Source organism: Panthera onca, chromosome B3 (assembly GCF_046562875.1).
Source record: "Panthera onca isolate mPanOnc1 chromosome B3, mPanOnc1 haplotype 2, whole genome shotgun sequence".
NCBI classification, from domain to species: Eukaryota; Metazoa; Chordata; class Mammalia; order Carnivora; family Felidae; genus Panthera; species Panthera onca.
This window is the reverse complement of record NC_138344.1, coordinates 9,829,663-9,850,851: the sequence shown is the minus strand read 5'-3', so window position 1 is coordinate 9,850,851 and position 21,189 is coordinate 9,829,663. Positions and strand designations below refer to the sequence as shown.

General features: G+C 43.4%; 1 protein-coding gene across 10 annotated transcripts in view; it reads left to right on the top strand.

Annotated features, from left to right (window-relative positions):
- The window catches only part of AKAP13 (A-kinase anchoring protein 13), a 337,030-nt gene that overhangs the window by 76,910 nt on the left and 238,931 nt on the right, over positions 1-21,189 (top strand). For all 10 annotated transcript variants that reach the window (XM_078448989.2, XM_078448991.2, XM_078448988.2 and 7 more), the window contains exon 2: positions 12,892-12,935. In XM_078448989.2, coding sequence (XP_078305115.1) covers positions 12,903-12,935 — 33 coding nt within the window. In that variant the 5' untranslated portion in view covers positions 12,892-12,902. The remainder of the gene's footprint in view (positions 1-12,891; positions 12,936-21,189) is intronic.

The window sequence follows — 21,189 nt, the reverse complement described above, 5'->3', positions numbered from 1 at the left end:
CACAGATTCGTTTTCTTTTTCACTTCATCCTGCATGTTATTGAGCAGAGATGACTGAGGGATGCCATTCCCATCTAGTGGTTGAGAAACAGTTCTGTCGTTTCAGAATACTGATAAGTTTTTATCTTTAAGAAGCTAAGTTCTTTGCTGAAACTGCTAATCACGTTATCATAGGCTCTGTAGCATGTTCTTGTTCTCTGTGGCATCTAGATTGTTAGAAGTGGTGGGATGCTTTTCATGTGCTTTTAGTTGACGGATCCTAGTTTGCTCCGCCTACAGCGAATGCATCAGTGATTTTTATTTATTTATTTAATTTTTTAAAAGTAACCTCTTCACCCAGCATGGGACTTGAACTCACAATCCTGAGATCAAGAGTCACGCGCTCTACCCATTAAGCCAGCCGGGTGCCCCCCTATTCATGATTTTTAAAAATACTCTGTTCATTGTATGTTATAAAAACAAGAATGACTCCCCAAGGGATAACTCAGGCTAAGGGTGTTTTAGGAATAGAAATTCTTCTTTAAAAATCAAATTTTTCATTTAAGAAGTTAAAATGATATTTTTAGAAAACCTTAATAGAAGGTTGCTGAAAATATTGGAGTTCCTTTGACTCTGTAACATTTTCACTTAATTATGAAATATATGTATTGAAAAAAATTTTGTTAATGTTTATTTTGAGAGAGAGAGGGCGAGGGAGCGTGAGAGTGAGGGGGGGAGGGGCAGAGAGAGAGGGAGACACAGAATTGGAAGCAGGCTCCAGGCTCCGAGCTGTCAGAGCCCGATGCAGGCCTGGAACCCACGAGCTGTGAGATCATGACCTGAGCCGAAGTAGGATCCTTAACCGACTGAGCCACCCAGGGGCCCCAAAATATGTATTTTTTACCTGAAGTTTTTGCTGTTCAAAACTTTCCCTCCGATTTTGAGATGGTTTAAAACAACAACAACAACCCAGCCACTTGTCTTGTGTTTTACGGTGTTATTGTTCTCAAGATGTTCTCAGTGTTGAAGAGTTATAACATTGAAGGCAGTATTTTATCCTTGAGATATGAGAACCACTTTGGCAGCTTAAAAGCCAACATGGACATTTCTAGCATGTGTTTATAGTACCTTCTGCCTGCCACTTGTGGGAATAATGTGGTTGTGCTTCTGTCATATGATGTGTCCGAGAAGGTGGGCTGCATGTCACTGTGAAATGATTCCTAACAGAGTAGCCACTCGGGGCCCTGGGATTTGTTCAGGTTAGGTCACCCAGCTCAGTCATGTCTGCATTTGTGTGAGAGCTCACTTGCCTGTGGTTAGTTTTTCCAGATGGGTTACAATCGCTTGAGCCCATTGGGTTGCTTGCTTTTCGGATGACAGGTTGGGAAGGATGAAGGAAGTATAAAGGCTTGAATTTGTCAGTCTCTTTACCGGATATCTATTTTAACCCCCCACTGAAGTTAATTTACATAAAGCCCAGCTGTGTACAAATTCTTCTAAATTTATAGTTTATTCTTACTGCCACGGGGACAAGCATGTCAGCACTTAATAATGGATGGTCTTGCTGTCCGGTACCTGGACCTTCTGGCAGCTTACAGTTCCGTTTCCTTTGGATAACAGGATACAGCTGGCGGCAAGCTTCTCACCTGTAATAGCCATTTGGAGTTTTCTTCTCTGTAGATCTCTGCAAAGCAGCAGAAACTTTTTTTTTTTTTTTTTTTTTTTGGTGCAGGAAACCACAAACCTATGTTAAACACCAAAAGGGAATTGAAATAACATGTGCTGTGTTCTCCCCAGAGGTGCCAACCATCACATGAGAGCCCACGTGTAGTGTTAAGCAGCTCTTTGCCCTCCCTTTGGCTTTGAGGTTTTCCAGTTAGACGATGCTGAATTCCTCCACTCTGGTCCCTGTTGCCTCTCTGGCCGATTAAGCAAATTGATACAGGCTGGATTTCTTAACACTTGGCAGGATCCCTACTACCTTTGATGACCTACTAGGTGAACCTTCTGGGACCAGACTGACTTATCTTGGCTTTGATAGATTGGTTTTTGTTCTTAAAGCTATAGCTGCGGATCCTTTGCTGTCAAATGGTGCAGGAAAGCTGCTGATTGATTTCCGTCTCTGATGTTCATGTCAGGTACTTTAGTATTTGTCGGGTGCACAGCACTGTGCTATGTGCTGAGGCAGGAGCGTTGAGGAAGACATCTGCAGTGTGACAGAGTGGAATAAACAAAGCGAGCAGAAAAGGCAAGTATGGAAATGAAAGAAAGAAAATGAAAGAAAAAAGAAGTGACTTCTTGCTGACTGCTTGGGTTAGATTACCCACAATCGTCCTACAATCAGAACCAGCAAGGTGGGGAGGACATTATCGTGAGCAAAGCGTGGGGACCAGGCCAAGCGTGGCACACGCTGCCAGAGCGTACAGGGCTGGATGGGGGTGTGGGGAATGAGTGCCAGCAGGGTCATCTGCACAGACGACCCACTGAACACTGTCAGGGTGGTGGGGGAGCCCGGATGGCCTCTGAGAGCTCACCGACAGTGAGGCACGTATTTCATAGAGGACCTCGTCTGCTGGGGTGTGCATCCCCTCCTGGACACCCTTTGTTTAGAAATTGGAATCAACACAGTGATGGGGGTGGTCCGCGGGGCCTGGCCGTTGCGTGTCATGCGAGGTCAGTGCCGCAGCTGCTCGTGTCATTCATACTAGACAGTAGGGACAGGAACTTCCTGAGTATGTCTGTGTTGCTTACTACTGTGTTCAACAGTTTACACACATCTTTTTCTTTAATTTTTTTTTAATGTTTATTTATCTGTGAGAGACAGAGAGCATGAGCAGGGGAGGGGCAGAGAGAGGGAGGGAGACAAGAATCGGAAGCAGACTCCAGGCTCTGAGCCGTCAGCACAGAGCCCGACGCGGGGCTCGAACTCACAAACCATGAGATCATGATCTGAGCCGAAGTCGGCCGCTCAACCGACTGAGCCATCCAGGCGCTCCCTACACACATCTTTTATGCTTACTTTTACCCGGTTAACTAATGAAAATAAAGCAGTTAAGTGACTTGTCTGGAAGTGCTGAAGTTACAACTCAGATCCAAGTCTGTCTCCTCTGAATGCTATTGCAGTCGGATTTTTATCCTTACCTTCTTCTGTGAGGGGTTGTTAATGAATTCCTGAATGCTAGCAGGTTGTCTTCAGTTTAGCGGTCATCTCGTCCTTTAATATCGTCATTATTCACCAGAGTGGCTCATGGAGAATTCGTGTAAATTAAATATGATACTGGTTTATTTTTAATTTTTTTTAGCAGAGGAAATGTAGTGAGCTTCATCTCCCTGCCGGCACCTGCCGGCCCCAGGCTGCCCATGTGTGTGTCTGTCACTGCGCCATCTGAGCTTGTGAACCCGGGGTGCAGGGCTCCACCTTTAAGCCCTGGAGGTTGGAAGCTCTAGAATCACTAAGAGGCGTTAAATGTCTCCCCAAAACTGTGATCACATTTTCTTTTGAATAAATAAAAATATTTGTTACTCTCTTGAGGCAGGGCAGATCGGATCTTGGCGCCCTCCGCTAGAACTCCCTAAAGAAAAGAGGTCGGTGCCTCAAAGGAGCCTTTCCAAAGGGTTACTTTCTGCTGTGCAGGCAGAGAGTGAGCTACAGAAGGAGAGTAGTATTTTAGGAAGGTTGAGTCAGAGGAGCCGGTGGAGCACGGAGAGATTTTCTCAAGGTGATAAGGCGTTGGCACTCAGGTCAGCAAGCTGAGGCAGGTGGACCCGCAGGGATTCCTGCTTGGGGAAGAAGGGTGGAATGGGCTGCTTCTGAGACCCTCTTATAATTGTAGAGCCTTGTGGCCGACTGGATTTGCCTAGGGTTTCGGATGCGGACTCCAGGGCCCGTGGAACTTGATTGGGAAGCCAGCCTTCGCTCGCTGCACCTCAGGGAAGCCACGGTGGGAGGCTGGCCTGGCCTCCCTGCCTGTGACCCACAACGCGCACTTGCTGGGTCTGGGTTTAGGCTCCATGCTACAAACTTCTCCCAGGGCTACTTTTTGTGAATCTTTGAGCCTGCAGTTGTGAAAGAATAGACATTTGAGCTGCACTTAAAAAAAGGGGAGGGGCTGGGAAAAAGGTGTAGGTAGATTTGGTTGATGCCGTTGCCGTTATAAGGCTGTAAGGTCTTCAGGGTAGAGTGGTGTCATGGCGGCTTGTAAATTTTCTGCTGTCTCCCTTCCTTGGCTTCTGAGACCAAACATCTTTGAGGCGTGTGGATTTACATGAGTGCCTCTCCTGAATCCTCTCCCTTCATCCCCTGCTTGTACTTCTCATCCCGATTGGTTCCCAGCAGCCCACTGTGCTGTCTTGTCCTATACGTGCTCCTCCTGGGTCCACTGGGTGAAACGTGCTTTGGGTTGACCTCCTCCAGGAAACTGTCGGGGCTTCTTTTTTCCTGACTCTTGTAACATTTTTATTATTGCCCTTGTAATACTCTAACGTAATGATCCGCTTCCCTCTATAGGCCCCTTACTAAATTGGTAGGGGCCAATTTAGTATTATTTATCTCTAAAGCTCAGCAGCTCACTGTACATGGAGTATTTCAGGGGCTCAGAAGTATCAGGAGATTATCTGCCATCATTGAGTCTTTTTGTGCCAGGCAGATATCATAAACATATGTAATGAAAGGGAGGCCCTAAGTACTGAAAAGTTCCGATGTTCTCTCCCGTATGAATTTCAAAGTAAACTCTGAGTAGAAGAAGTCAGCGTTCTCATTTTTAAATTAAATTTCTTTGGGGCGCCCGGGTAGCTCAGTTGGTTAAGCATCCAGCTTCAGCTCAGGTCATGATCTTGCTGTTCGTGGGTTCGAGCCCCGTGTCGGGCTCTGTGCTGACAGCTTGGAGCCTGCTTCAGATTGTGCGTCTCCCTCTCTCTCTGCCTCTTCCCTGCTTGCACTCTCTCTCAAAAAAGAAATCTCTCTCATTGTTTAATTATTTTGGTAAGAGTTCTGATTTTTTTTTTAATTCCGCGTTAATTACTTTGATTATTCGTGTGTGTATTTTTGCCCCGAGTTCAGGATCATTTTGCCTTTTGGATAATTCGGCACGGATAAATAATAAATGAGTGAATGTGGGTGTTTGTGTTTTGATTGTTTTTGGTTTTTGTTTTATTTTTTTTTTTAATTTTTTTTTTTAACGTTTATTTTTGAGACAGAGAGAGACATAGCATGAATGGGGGAGGGTCAGAGAGAGGGAGACACAGAATCTGAAACAGGTTCCAGGCTCTGAGCTGTCAGCACAGAGCCCGACGAGGGGCTCGAACTCACGGACCGTGAGATCATGACCTGAGCCGAAGTCGCTCGCTCAACTGACTGAGCCACCCAGGCACCCCTGGTTTTTGTTTTAATCTGCCGTGTCCTTTTGTTTCACTGTGAGTATTGCTGCACGTTGGACTCTTGATTCTTATCCTGTCCTCCCTGCCGGGGGTCCCCTTTCCCCCACCCCCCAGCTGTGTGTGACCAGTGCTTGACTGTTTTTCTTGGTGGTTTTTAGAGTACCGTGTCATGGGATAGTGGGACACAGAGGCCTAACTGTGCCACAAGAGAATCAGACACATGCTGTGGATCTCAACACCATTGCTTCCCAAAGCGTGGGCCATGATTCAGAAGCAGAAACATCACCAGGGACCGTCTCCTGATTTGGACTCACTGCTGGTGGAAGAGGATGCGGAGGCTTGGCGGGGAGGGCAGGGGCTGTGGGAGTTGGGGGGGTGGCTAAGAATCTGTGTTCTCTAGCCCCCAACTGATGCTCATGTGCTCTAAGGTTTGAGAATCAGTGCTTGAGAAGCAAACTGCTCAATTATTAATTAACGCACCTTTAAAGAGAAGAAGACAAATTAGGCTCCTGGAAGATTTCCTCAGTCCTTATTCAGGAAATCTATTTGGTGCCTGTAGTCGTTTATATATATATTTTGCAGAACTTGACATCCACAGCAGGAAAAGCCTGTTCGCTCTTTGTACCCTGCTGTGTTCTTCTATTGTTTAGAATTCCCTGCTCCCACCCACAATGAGCGAGGAGCATGTTTACAGCCACCAGCCCAGACTCCTTAGGAATGAAGGAAAGAGTCTTCGGATCCTGTTATTTTCCTTGAAGAGCAGGGCACTGACTGTTTTACAAGAATCCAGGGTATGCACTGCCATTTCCATGTTAACCCTCGCCCCCAGTTTTTGTGGGTTTCGAAGGATTTACCGCAGCCGGGTTTTAGTGAATCTCCTGGCCATGGAGATTCATTTGAAGGCATATTCTGCCAGGGACGTACCCTGCAGGTATAAATCCTCTATTTGCACTTGTCTGAGACAGCTGCCCTCCTCCTTTTGGGGCTGAGGTTGGTTGTGGAGGTGGTGTGCGCATCTCTTCTTGTGGATTTGGAAGCTTCCCTGTTGTGAATGACCAAAACCATGTCTGTTGAAGTGGTAGGTTCAGCAGACCTGGACAGCTGGTCCTTAGGAAATGGCCCGAGATCAAGAAGCTAACAGATTCAGGGAGAGTTTGAAGGTTGCTGTAATTCCTGATGGCAGTGCTGGGACTGTGATTTTTTTTTTTTATTCCCCACCTCCTCTTCAGGGACATTTCACTAAGAGTGGAGCACCTGTTAAAGGGTTCCCTAGTATAATGTATGGATATGGCTAAAGAATAATGAGTATGATTTATATTTACATACCTATAGGTGCAGGCTTTCTTATTTTAATTGCTTTTCCTTCATCTCTAGGGATCTTTAGTAAAGATTGTAGATGTCTTCAGTTTGCACATTTAGGAAAAATGTCTTTTTACTTATTTCCAGTTGAGTTGTGATTCATTGAATGACAGGGGACTTAAAACAGATGTGCTGTGTATAATGTCTTCTTCCTGATTATAAAAGTGGTATCTGTTCGTTGTCTGAATAGTTACAATTACGAAACATAATTTAGGAATGAAAATTTCCTGTTAATTCCCAGAAATATGTGCATTTAACATTTTGTTATTCCTCCAGATTGCTTTCTGGGGTTATTTTGTTGTATCTTAGAATTGTGATTTACCCACCAGTGTATTTTTAGACAAATGTATCTCTGGATACCTGATGCCTTTTATTTTGACCATTGACAGTTACCCAAGTATTTTCCTTGGTAGTCTCCATTGAGACCCAGAAACTGCAGAAAGATCTGTACCTGGCAGTGCACTTAAGCACTTCACTTAGATTCTCTTTTAATTCTTCCACCAACTTCATATTGTAGGCAGGAATTCTTAAACTCTCAGTGCACATGGAGAGACTGGGGTTAGACAAGGTCCAGTGACTTGCTCAAGGTCATACAGTTACTCAGTAGAGAATTTGGGATGCCTGCCCATGTAATTTGATTGCTGGTCTAGAGGATATTGCACAGCACCCTATGACTTTACTGAGAAGTCTTTTTTAGCTGAAAATATCTTTGAGACATAGAGAGCTGTTAAATGGGGGCACCCTGCTTCTTTGGCATATTAAGAGGTATTTTGTTAGATTTTGTTCAGGAGTTGGCACCCTATGGCACACTAGTGGAATCTAGTCCGCTGCCTTTTTTTTTTTATTTTTTTATTTTTTAAAATGTTTATTTTATTTTTGAGAGAGAGAGAGTGCTAGTGGGGGGGGGGGGGGCAGAGAGAGAGGGAGACACAGAATATGAAGCAGGCTCCAGGCTCTGAGCTGTCAGCACAGAGCCCAACGTGGGGCTCGAACTCATGAACCGCGAGATCATGACCCGAACCGAAGTTGGACGCTCAACTGACTGAGCCACCCATGCGCCCCTAGTTGCTGCCTCTTTTTGTAAATAGAGTTTTATTGGAACATGGCCACACCCGTTCATTTACATATTGTACTGGAGACCATATGACCTGCAAAGCCTGAAATCTTTTTTTTATTTAATATATAATTTATTGTCAAGTTAGCTAACATACAGAGTATATGGCTTCAGGGATAACTTTCCATGATTCCTCACTTACATGTAACATACCCAGTGCTCATCCCAAGTGCCCTCCTCAGTGCCCATCCCCCATTTCCCCTCCCCCCCATCAACCCTCAGTTTGTTCTCTGTATTTAAAGAGTCTAATCTTATGGTTTGGTTCCCTCCCAGTTTGTAACTATTTTTTTTTCCTTCCCTTCCCCCATGGTCTTCTGTTAAGTTTCTCAGATTCCACATGTGAGTAAGAACATATGATATCTGTCTTTCTCTGACCAGCAATAGCACACTAGGAATTTATCCAAAGGATACAGAAGTGCTGATTTATAGGGGCACATGTACCCAATGTTTATAGCAGCACTATCAACAATAGCCAAAGTATGGAAAGAGGCCGAATGTCCATCAACTGATGAATGGATATAAAAGATGTGGTTTATATACACAATGGAATATTACTTGATGAAAAAGAACGACATCTTGCCATTTGCAACAACGTGGATGGAACTGGAGGGTGTTAGACTAAGTGAAATAAGTCAGTCAAAGCCTGAAATCTTTACCATCTAGCCCTTTACAGAAAATGTGTGCCTATTATTAAAGTGTGTACTGTTTCTGTAGCTTCTAGAGTTTTACATTCATTTGTTCAGGCACATTAACCTATGGAAGTGCTTTCTGTCCCTCACTACCCGCCCCTCCCAAACCAGTCAAACAGCCGTATCACTTTATACCTGAGTTTCCATGTGATCCTTTATAGAGACGGAGTTTCTTCATAATCCTTTGCAGGTAGTGTGAGTTGCAAAAAATTCCAAAACTTTTGCCACTGTTAACCTGTTGTAAGCACTGCATATCCAACACTGGTCCGTTCTGACGATGGTTTGTGCCCCTGGCTCTTTGTGAGGAAAAGGCTGATGGTGGTTTGTTCTAAAGTGCAGGAGGAGGAGGCTGTAGGCCCAGACTGTGCTGGTTTATCCAGCGCCCTGAGAGCTGCAGGGCTGCAGGAGAGCTAGCTGCAGGATTATAGGAGAGCTGCAGGGCTGTAGGAGAGCTGCAGGATTGTAAGAGAGCTGCAGGGCTGCAGGAGAGCTGGACCCGTCATTGAGGCCGTTGTATTCGGATTGGACAGATCTTGTTTTGGCATAAAGTGAATGTGTTACTTTTCTACAACAGCAAATTATTCCATTTGTTTTCTGTCAGCATTTGGAAATAACATGGAATGGGAGAACGAGAATACTTACTTACCTAGTTTCTGTTTCTCACCCTCCCGCCCCGGAAGTATGACCCTGAGTTCTTGCTGGCTGCTGCAGAGTGGGAGATTCGGAGAACATGCTTGACATCACATCCTACTTAAGTGTCTGAATTTTGCTCTTTTCATTTCATTGCCTTTCTCATGGCACGCAGCCTTCCTTTATGACCCCCCTATGCCTGTCTCGTGTGGTACTTGTGTTACACGAAAGCAGCCCAGGGAAATGTGGACTCGGTCAAAGACATTCACTGGTTACTGAGTAGGAAGGAAATTGTAGGGTTTTCCCTCTTAAAATTCCTTGATGAAATCATTGAAGGAAGTAGTACACCTCTTTAATTTTCCTTTGGGGAAGGCTCGATCAAAGATCCCATCGACAGAGCAAAGACTTTCAGTTGGCCTTAGAGAATAAATTTGGGTTTTAAGTGTGTTCACTCTGATCCAGAGACTGCCTTCCTGCAGTGTGCTCCTTCTTTTAGAACACGATTCTCACTCCGGTAAAGTAAGCTTATAAATGTGTAGAGTAAGTTGTGCGTTATAGGTAACAAGTTTTCTGATGGTTAAGCATTGGAACTCTCATTTCTCAGTTTTGGGGCCAATTTGAGAGTTGGGAACACCTTCCACCTGTTACCTCTATTACATGCTTTTGTAATCTCTTTTCTTTTTTTTTTTAAATTTATTTTTGAGAGAGAGATAGAGAGAGAGAGAGGGAGAGAATGGGGGAGGGGCAGAGAGAGAGGGAGACACAGACTCCGAAGCAGGCTCCAGGCTCTGAGCTGTCAGCACAGAGCCCAATGCGGGGCTCAAACTCATGGACTGCGAGATCATGACCGGCGTGGATGTCGGACGCTTAACCAACTGAGCCACCCAGGTGTCCCTCTTAATCTCTTTTCACTTTTGGGGGGGTAAATGTCACCTCAGAGAGGCCTTCCCTCAGTACCATATTTAAAACAGGATCCTCTCATTTCCTGTTCCCTCTTCTCTTTATTTTTCTCCATGGAACTTATCACTATTTGAAAACCATTTATTTTAATATTGTATTTATCTGTGTTACTCCTAGAATAAGCTCTATGAAGGTTGGGAGTTTTGTCTTTATTCCTTCTGTACCCTTTGTGCCTTGGGGAGTACCATGCCTGACACATTATAGATGCACAGTGATAGTTAAAGTAACAAAGTCAAGGGGAGTCTATAGTGTGTGTCGATTGGGGGCTAGACGGGGGTGGGGGGGGGAGTGGGGGTGGGCAGGAGAGGAGGAGTCAGTTTGTAGATTGAGGTCGTCATTCAGGAGATCCTATCCTGATAAGGGGGAAAAACACATGTTTGGGCATCAGATGGGGTTTGAATTTAGGCTCATTCACGTCTTACAGTTGGCGATAAATAATTTAACATTGAAAGAGTCAATTCTTTTTCACCAGTGAAACGGGGAAAAATAATGTCTTTTTATGGGGATTAAATGTAATATTGAATTTATATTCAGTTCATTTATAGAGCTTTCTAGTGCTATAAATATTAGTCCTGCCTTTCCTCTTGTGTGTCAGCACTGAAGAAGCTTAAAGCAATCTGAATTTACAAATCTGTTGCCTCTGGGGTCATTGCCTTGATGACTTTTGACAGATTTATTCTTTCAACAGCCTCTGTTGCCAGCATAACAATGGCCTGTCCCTTTGACCAGTGTCAGGGACAGACACTTTGTCATTCCTCCTTAATCCTCATATCAGAACAACTTGTATGGGTTCTGACAAGTTCATAATACCCACCAGTTGAGGTGGCATCAGCCGTTCCTTGGAACCATGTGGGTTCCCCCAGCTCCTCCCGCTGAGTGCAGTGGGGCCGCTCAGATAGCTTGATGTTTGTGGTCTCTTCAAACGTAGTTGCCCGAAGTTTCTTGGCAGATGGACAAACATCAGAGGGCCCTAAGTCGCTAGCGTGTCTCCCTCGATGTCTCCAGTTGTTGCAGATTACCCGAGTGTGAATTCTGTTTCAGTTTCCACAGATACTTCTTGACAGGAACATGTCACAAGTTAGGTAAGGCAAATCGGTTTCTAAAGTTATAGGTTCTTTCAATCCTCTGTCCCAGGCAAGTCTGGGCAGGACCTGGAAAGCTGATTAAAAGGCTCGTGAGCACAGGAAACTTGATTTTAAATTAAATGGATAGTTAATGCATTGAGAAAAGTACTCAGATGCTTCAGTCTTTCTTTTCCATCCACGCTTGCTATTTGAATTTGATGGGCTGGAAATCTACCTTATTTTTCGACTGAACGAGTTAGTTACTGCTACATTTCTCAAGCTTGGTTTTTCGCTGTGGATTTTTGCAGGTGATTTTTAGCACCTATGGGTACAAAATTATTAAATGAAGACAGGAAGGGAAGAGTGTCCCCAGGGACAGCCTGGGGAGCGGACCAGAGAAAGAACAGGGATGGTTGTGAAGGCCGTCATTGTGGCGGAGCCCCTGGGCTGTCTTCAGAACATGCTGAAAAGCCTATGGCTTGCGAGTGGTTTGGAGATGATTGGGTTTAGGAGCCTGATTACAGTTTTGGTTTTTGTTTTTTTTCCCCTAAGTATGTGTTAACTGCTTTTTGGGTGAGCCTTCATCTCGGGCATACACAGCCTGGCCAAACTGGTAGATCTATGAGGATTTTAATATTAAGAGGAATCTGTTATGTAAGTTATGCGTGGTGGCTAGGACATTCATTGCTCTTTCTTCTAAACATTTAGTCATTGATAACCTGCCTTCGTTTATGCTGTTTGGGTTTCAGTTCACTGTTAGTGAGGTTTTTGTAATCTGGTAGAACACAAAGAATGTGATTTCACCTATATTTTTGCACGTGTGAATGACATTTCTATACTGTTGTTTACATCACTGGTTAGTACATGCCCCTTAATTTAATTCATTTAACCTGCTAAGAGTAAGAAACTTCCTTAGATCGAATTATAATAAAGTCCCTTGGGTCGCCCTCTATGACTTCTGTGAGGACAGGATCAGTTTATACTCAAATTCAGGGTGTTTGGCAAAGGGCCTGCTGTCCTGAAGTCCGTGATTCTGGACTATGATATTTTAGCATGAACTCCTGGTCAAATCACCAAGTTAAACTTTCGAGAGTATGCTTTTCTTGATATTTGGGAAATGTATTAACCAGCCTGGAAGTCTTCTTCAAAATTCTTCCTAAGATTTTTGTGTGAATTCATTTAGTGAAGATAACATCAGGGAATCTGGCTGTTAATTTTGAGGAGGGTAAGAACTTGCAGTTTGTGGAGGCCAGCCTCTCCTTTCTCCAAGGGTGGAGAGGAGGAGAGCTCTCTGGACCTCTGCTGTCTCTCCCCCCATGTTCCCTGGTGACTGGAAGAGACTCTGGCCAAGCAACACTTTGTGAAATTTGGGGGATTATGTAAAAGTGTAACTGACCATACGCTGTTTTTGCTTTGGTAACTGCATTCAATATCCTGTTGGTTGTTGAAAATTCTCCCAGGACAGTGAAGCCTTTTGTCTTTAATTTTCAATCAAAGTCTTTCTCCCCAGTTAAAGAGATTGACTCTGGGCTACAAGACGTTTTGCGGTCCTTGACCTTCTGACCTTCCCACACCTCTAAGGAAAGCTGGGCATCCCATCATCTCAGACTTTTGATTGTGGTCATAGAGCCGTACTCGACACCTAGCATTTGTGGCTTTTATACTGCTGTGATCATAACTTTTAATTCTATTCTCATTTATTTTTCCCTTTTCTCTTTCAGTGTCCTGGGTCATGAAACTTAATCCACAGCAAGCTCCTTTATATGTGAGTAGATCGCGAGGTTTCTTGTCATTTTGCACTCATCCATGGTTTCTACTTGTTATAAGAAAACTCAAAACTGCTGTCATGTGATGATCCCAGGAATTTTTAGCCATCTATCCAAGTAGTGTACTTCAGAAAGTGCATTTGATTTGGTGAACACTAAATGACTTGCATGAATGGCACTGAGCTGGCAGATAATACCTGTAAGATGTGAGGTAAACTGGTCAGGTGCAAGACGCACTTCTCACACAACTGCATTGCCCTGCGGAACGATACGGGGGCTCTTATTTTCCCGGTCAGCACATTTCTGTGAAAGTGGTGTGGAGGTCTTCCTACGGCCATGGAGAGTTACCCTGCGTTGCACCTAGGTGGCGCTCTGTCATTGGCAAGCGTGCCGTTTACATTAGGGCTCTGGGTGAAAGCTGATCTGCTCTCTTCCCAAAGTGAGGGAGCTGGCAGATGACATGGATAAATCAATGAATCAAGGCTGGAAAGGTAAAGTATAGGTGACTCTCTCTGTCTCTGTCTCTGTCTCTGTCTCTGTCTCTTTTTTTTTTTTTTTAATGTTTTTATTTATTTTTGAGACAGAGAGAGACAGAGCATGAGCAGGGGAGGGGCAGAGAGAGAGGGAGACAGAATCTGAAGCAGGTTCCAGGCTCCAAGCGGTCAGCACAGAGCCTATCGTGGGGCTCAAACTCACAGACCGTGAGATCATGATCTGAGCCGAAGTCGGAAGCCCAACCGACTGAGCCACCCAGGCGCCCCTCTTTTTTTTTTTTTTTAATTATTGTGAGAGTGCATTAGCTGAATGGGGGTGGTGAGGAGTCCCTTTAGAGGTATGGACAGTTCAAGCTGTCAGAGGTCGGTGGATAGGTTGGTATAGTCTGGAAAGAGTGAGGAAAATTTCTTTGATGGGACACATCCTTAAAGACGAAGAAGCATTTGGTTGGGTGAAAAGTCCTCAGAATTCATTCAAGATCTAAGGCAGATAGGTGGTAGAGGGGTGAGCAGGGCATTCAGTGAGTGGTGGGAGGTGAGCAGGGGAAAGCCTAGCCCAGCTGAACTTGTGTGAGGGGTAGGGAGGCGAGTCTAAAAAGGTGACTGAAGATCAGTCGTGAAGGCAGAGACGTGGAGACCACTCAGGAGCCTTCGATGGTGTTTATTTGAAATCTGCTGTTCATTTTATGATTTGTTTATTTTAAATCATGCTGTGTTACTAATAGTCCTATACCTTTCTAGGATAGAGCATTCCTGGGATCACTCTTCTGCATAGATGCTTTTTCTGTTAAATGTAACAAATAAAAATATATGTATTTCTTAGAAGATATTTTATGTATTTATTTTCTTTCCAGACTTCTTGAAAATTTATTACGTTCAACAGTGGGTTTGCACATGAACTGAGTACTTGGGCTTTTAAAAACAGCTTTTATTGAGATATAATTCACACCCCATAAACCTCACACATTTAAAGTATACGATTCGGTGGTTTTTAGTATATTCACAGTTGTGTAATCGTAACTGCCATCTACCTTAAGAATATTTTCATCAGCCCAGAAAGAAACACCATGCCTGTTAGTAGTTACTCACCATTCCCTGCCTTTCCAGCCCCTGGCAACACCTTATCTGCTTTCTGTCTTTATGGGTTTACTTATTATTCCAGAAATGTCATGTAAATGGAATCCTACAACACGTGGTCTTTTGTGACTGGCTTCTTCCATGTAGCAGAATGTATTTAAGGTACACGTTAGAGCAAGTGTCAGTACTTTGTTCCTTTCTGTTGATGAATTATACTCTGTCGTATGGGTATCCCACATCTAATTTATCCATTCATCGGTTGATGGGCATTTGGCTTGTTCCCACTTTTTGAATATTATAAATAATGATGCTGTCAGCAGCAGTTTTCGGTAGGCTTATGTTTTCATTTTTGTTGAGTGTGTACTTAAGAGTATATTTGCTTGTTGGGGCGCATGGCTGGCTTAGTCGGTGGAGCGTGTGACTTGATCTCAGGGTTGTGAGTTCAAGTCTCAAGTTGGATGTAGAGGTTACTTAAAAATAAAACCTTAAAAAAAAAAAGTACAATTGCTTGCTTACATGGTAACTCTCTGGTTAACATTTTGAGGATTGCCACACTGTTTCCACGGTACCTGCACATTTTCAGATCTCACCATCAATGTTGAGAGTCTTGGTGCCTCCACGTTCTTGAAACACTTGCTGTTAATCTGATTTTGGATTGTTCATCCTGGTGGGGGTGAAATGGAAAGTCATTGTGATTTTGATTTGCATTTCCCTAATGGCTAATGATTGTGAGCATCTTGTCAGGTGCTGTTGGACATTTATGTATCTTTGAAGAAATGCCTATTCAGATTCCTGGCTTATTTAAACAATTTTTTTTTTTTAATTATTACTGAGTTTTAAGAGTTCTTTATATATTCTGGATCCCATATCAGATATGTGATTTGCAAAAACTTTCTCCCTTTGTAAGGTTATCATTTCATTTTGTTGATGGTACCCTTTGAAGCACAAAACTTTTTAATTTTGATGATGTCCAACCTACCTATCATTTCCTTTACCACTTGTGCTTTTGTTATCATATCTAAGAAGGCTTTATGTAACTCAGGGTCACAAAAAATGGACTCCTGTGCTTTCCTCTAGGGGTTTTACAGTTTAAGTCCTTGCATTTAAGTGTATGGCTCCAGAGTACGTTTTTTTTGTATGCTGTAAGGAAGCCTCCAAATTTCATTTTATGACATGTGGACATCTGGCTGTCCCAGCACCATTTGTTGAAAAGTCTTCTTTCCACCTCGGGTTTTCTTGGGCACGCTTGTTAAAAATCAATCATAAATGTAAGGAATTATTTCTGGACTGTTAATTCTCTTCTACTTTAGGTCATCTTTAATTTCTTTTAACAACGATTTATTGTTTTCAGTGTACAAACTTTGTACCTTTGTGAAATGTGTTTGTAAGTATTTTAATTCTTTTTGATGCTATTATAAATGATATTGTTTTCTCATTTCATTTTCAGATTGTTCACTGCTAGTATATAGAAATACAGTTGATATTTGTGTATTGACCTTACAACCTACAGCCTCTCTGAACTTGTTTATTGGTTAATAGTTTTTTAGTGGATCCCTGAGATTTTTCTGCATACAGATGATGTCATCTGAAGATACAGATTAGTTTTTTGCTTTCTAATCTGAATGCCTTCTGGTTTTCTTGCCTAATTGCCCTGAGTAAGAACTTCCAGTACAGTGTTGAATAGAACTTGTGAGAGCAGACATCCTGGTTTTGTTTCTGATCTTAAAGAACGGGAAAGTATTCTGACTTTCCCCATTGATCAGGTATGATGTTCTTAGTTGTGGGCTTTTCGTAGGTGCCTTTATCAAGTTGACAGAGTTCCCTTTGGTTCCTAGTTTGATTATTTTGTCATGAAAAAGCATTGGATTTTGTTGAATGTGTTTTTCTGTGTCTGTGAGATGATCATGTGGGTTTTTTTTCTTTCATTTCATTAGTGTAGTGTATTAGATTGATTGGTTTTGAATGTTAAGCCAACTTTGCATTCCTGGGATAAGTCTCATTTTGTTGTGGTATATAATCCTTCTCCTTTGTTGCTGGATTTGGTCTGCTCATGTTTTGTTGAGGAATTTTGTGTCTTGTACGTAAAAGATACAGTCTCTAGTTTTCTCCTGGTGTCCTTGTCTGGTTTCAGTCACTGCAGATTTTTGATTAGGTGGCCTACGTTACTCAGTAGTTGTGATAGGCAGAAGAGCGGTTCCCTCATGTGTCTGTGACTTAATCTTCAGAATCTGTGAATGTTTATCTTACATGGCAAAAGAGACTTCACAGGTTTGATTAAGTTCAGGATCCTGAGATGCGAGCTTCTCCTGAATTATCTGGAGCCCAGTGTAAACACAAGGGTCCTTATAAGTGAGAGAGGAGAATCATGAGTCGGAGAGATTTGCAGATGGCACACTGCTGGGTTTGAAGGAGGAGGAAAGGGCCATGAGCCGGGGAAGGCAGCCTCTGGAAATTGGAAAAAGCAAGGGAACGGTTTTTTCTCGGAGCTTGCTCAGTGAACACAGCCCCGTGACATCTTTATTTTAGCCCAATGAAAGTTGTTTCAGACTTCTGACCTCCAGACCTGTAAGATAATAAATCCGTGTTGTTGTAAGTCTCAGAGTTTGAGGTAATTTGTTTTAACAGCAATAGGAAATGAACCCAGTGGTAGTTTGGAAAAATTAGTTGCCGGTAGAGTGAAGGATAATTTAGGGAGAGAGTAGCTGCAACGAGATCAGTTAGGGGGCGCCCAGGTGGCTCTTGGTTTCGGCTCAGGTCATGATCTCGTGGCTTGTGAGATCGAGCTCCACGTGGGGCTCTGTGCTCACAGTGCAGAGCCTGCTTGGGATTCTCTCTCCCTCTCTCTCTCTGCCCCTCCCTCGTGTGCATGTGCGTGCTCTCTCTCTCAAAAAATAAATAAACTGATAAAAAAAGAGATCGGTTAGAAGTTTTCTGATCTTTGCCATCATGGAATCCAAGAACTTTAGAATTACTAAGGATTGCAGGTACTATATGTGCTTCAGCCTCACTGTTGTAGAGTCAGGACATGAGTTCTGAAGATGAGCTGATGAGGTGGTGCAGCTAATCAGTGGTAAAATTGTGATTTAAATCTGTATTTTGGGGCTTAGTAATAGAAACCACTGTAAAGCTTGCTAAGCTTAAAGCTGCGTTCTGTTGGGAAAGCAAGGCTCTTTAGAAATCAGTTCTGGGGAATATTCTTCATAAAGCAAGTCCTTTGTATATGATTATGTGCTTAGTTGGGCAGGTCCTCCCGAAGAATATTTTAAACTTCACATTTCAAGTATGTCTGTTAGCAAGAATACCTTGGGGCAGTTTGTTACCCCTTTTTTAAAAGGAGAGCGACAGTGTATACTTGGTTTTCCGTGAACTGAGTCAGGTTATGGGGATCTCGGCCATTCTGTTAAAGGGAAGGAACTGTTACGTGACAGTCCTTTGGAGGTCAGTTCTCTGTACCTAGAGAAGGAGAGAAACAAAAGAACAGAACGAGTATGTTGAAGTTTTTCTTTGAGTTTACATTTGGGATCTGCCAGGGGTATGTATCATCAGCAGAAGAGAGAAAACTGCTCATAAATAAGAAAAAAACACTGGATCCTGAGAAGAACTTTTATCCATAAATGAAGCAAAATTAGCTGGATTCCAAATAAATATTTTTATCATTCTTTGCATAAAGATGTGTCCAGAATGAGTTGTAGTAGTTACAAATGTAAGAAAGTTCACAGCCTGTACAGGTGGCAGGGCTGGTGAATGTTTGCATGAAGCTGTTTATTTTTTTAAAACATTTTTTAAAAAAAATAAAAATCTTTTATTTTTAAGAGAGACACAGAGAGTGCGAGCGGGGGAGGAACAGAGAGAGAAGGAGACACAGAATCCAAAGCAGGCTCCAGGCTCTGAGCTGTCGGCTCCAAGCGGGGCTTGGACCCGTGAACGATGTGTGTGTGTGTATATATATGTGTGTGTGTGTGTGTGTGTGTGTGTGTGTGTGTGTGTGTGTGTGTGTGTGTGTGCGCGCGCGCATATATATATATACATACATATATATATGTGTATATATATATATTTTTTTAATGGTTCTTTAGTTATTTTGAGAGAGAACACACACACAAGTGGGGGAGAGGGAGAGAGAGAATCCCAAGCAAGCATCGCAGAGCTCGATGCGGGGCTCGATCCCACAACCTGTGAGATCATGACCTGTGCTGAAATCCAAAGTTGGATGCTTAACGGACTGAGCCACCCAGGTGTGCCTGCAGGAAGCTGCTCACAGACTTATTTTTGTTGAAATGGACACAGTGGAATGTGAAGACAGCGACCTGAAACTCGGGAGACCAGGTGTTTGATGTGACCACGTCTGGGTTTTCTGGTCCGTCAGCCACGCGGTTCCACTAGCGCCACTCAGCCTCCACAAGGGCGTCGGTTGTTGCCAGAGGAATTTCTAAGGATTGAAGAGGTACAGACTTTGACAGGTTGAGGGATATCCTTCTAGCTGATGAGGGCCTAGAGGGTTCGGTGGGGGTGAAACAGAGACCTTGTCAAATGCAAGACATATTTTCAAAGAAGCAGCAGGACCAAATTATGTGGCGAGTGAGAGACCATGGCGGTTGATTGAGAATTAGAACATGAGTGACAGCCGATGCCTTTGCCAGATGCGGGAAAGAAAGGGGCCCTGAGCTTGTCCTCTGGACATGTTGAAGGGTGTTTTGTTGACCACCAGCCGTGTGGGCATGGAACTGGAAATTCACTCTTCCATTCGGGTGCCTGCGCTGTTCCAGGCTCTGTTCTGGCTGCTGCAGATTCAGCCATGAACGAAACACCAAAGTCCCTGCTCTCAGGGAGCTTACGAGTCGTAAACAGGAAGAAACGTCAGGAGGAAAAGCTTTACAAAAATAAACACAACAAGGAGGTGTGCCAGTGCCTGATGAGGGGCTGTTTTAGTTTGCGTGGTCAGGGAAGGCCTGTGAGGGATGTGCCACTATGAGCTGAGACCCGACTGACCGGAAGAGCCAGCCATGCGGAGATGTTGGCACAGCGTTCGGGCAGGGGGAACAGGTGTAGGGCTCTGAAATGAAGGCCGGCTCGATCAGTTGGAGGAACAGAAAGGACAGTGGCCGCGGCTCAGAACAAAGGGGGCGTGGGCACAATCTTTCCTTCTGGGGGAGGAGAGGAGGGAAAAGCCTGGCGGGGGATTTCACGCACACAGGCCATGTCCCCGGGCCCTCCTTTCTCCACACCTGCTTCCCGTCCCAGCTCAGCACCCATCTCCGGGCGTGCTCTGAAGGCTGTAGCACTTTCCGTTGCTTGGGGTCAAGCCAGACCTCTCAGGGATTCGGGACTCATCCTGATGTGGAGGTGCTGGCCCTGGGCAGGCTGGCTTCTTGGGCAGTTTAAACACAGTATCTTGGAAACAGTTTGAACATGTTGTACTCATTTAAGATCCATGTTTTCCATATAAATTGGATATTCTTGAGTTGAGGAACTTTTTTTTTTTTTTCTTTTTTTAAGCAGATTTGGCTTTCACTTATCAGAGGAGAGTGTAATAAAAAATGTGCTTGTTTTTCATATTCTTTCATGGCTGAATTGCTTCTTGGGAGAGAAAAAGCAACATATTTCCAAATTATTTGTTCCTGTCAGTCCATTTGAGAACCTAAGTAAAGGAGGTATGATACCTTTCTCTTCGTGGTTTCCCCGGAATACTTTAGAAACAAGAGCTCTGTTAGCAGAGTCCTTCTAGTTTACAAAGCACATTTGCATATGTTATGGCATTTGCTTCTCACAGCAACCTTGTGAGAGTAGAGGAAGCTACATTGTGACCCTGTCACACTAAGGAAGCAGAAACTCAAGATGGCTCATTTAGCAGATGCAAAAGGTAGGGCTTCACCCAGAAATTGTGGTTCTCAAACCCATTTTCTTCTTTCTGTAGACAGACCAAGCTGTCTTACACAGTTGTTCCAGAAGACACAAATGTCACAACACTTAATATGTACAAGTCAAGGCCTTTGTTCTTATAAGTAACCCAGATTTAATCTTCCATTTCATGTGTTTAAAAAAATATTTTTTAAATCTTTTATTTAAGTTTAGATTTACAGAAAGGTTACAAGAATACTTTGTCTCTACTCATCCCTTACTAATAAACGTTTAGTTCCATTTGCTTATCATTCTATTACATACTTTTTGAATTGTCTGAAAGTTGCAGACATGCTACCCTATTCCCCCTAAATATTTCAGCATATATTTCCTAAGAACTAGGACATTCTCTTTCATAACCACAGTACAATTAACAAAAACAGGAATTGTAACACTGATGTAATACTCTTATGTAATGTAAGTTCATATCCAAATGTCTCCAGTTATCCCAATAATGTCCTTTATAGCATCCTCCTCCTGTCCCCTCCCTCCCCTCTCCTCCCCTTCCCAGTTCAGGATTTAATCCAGGATTACACATTGTATTTATGTCTCTTTAGTCTCTTAATCAGGAGGAGGCCCTCTGCCTCTCTGTCTTTCACGATACTGACATTTTGGTCCATTGTTTTATAGCAGTTGGGTTTTATATGATGTTTTCTCCTGATTTGGGCTGGACTACTACGAAAAAGATGCCCTTCTTGGCACACCACGTTAGGAGGACACATGACATACTCTTGTTTGGTTATTGGAGATGTTAACTTCAATCCCTTGATTCAGGTGGTGTTTA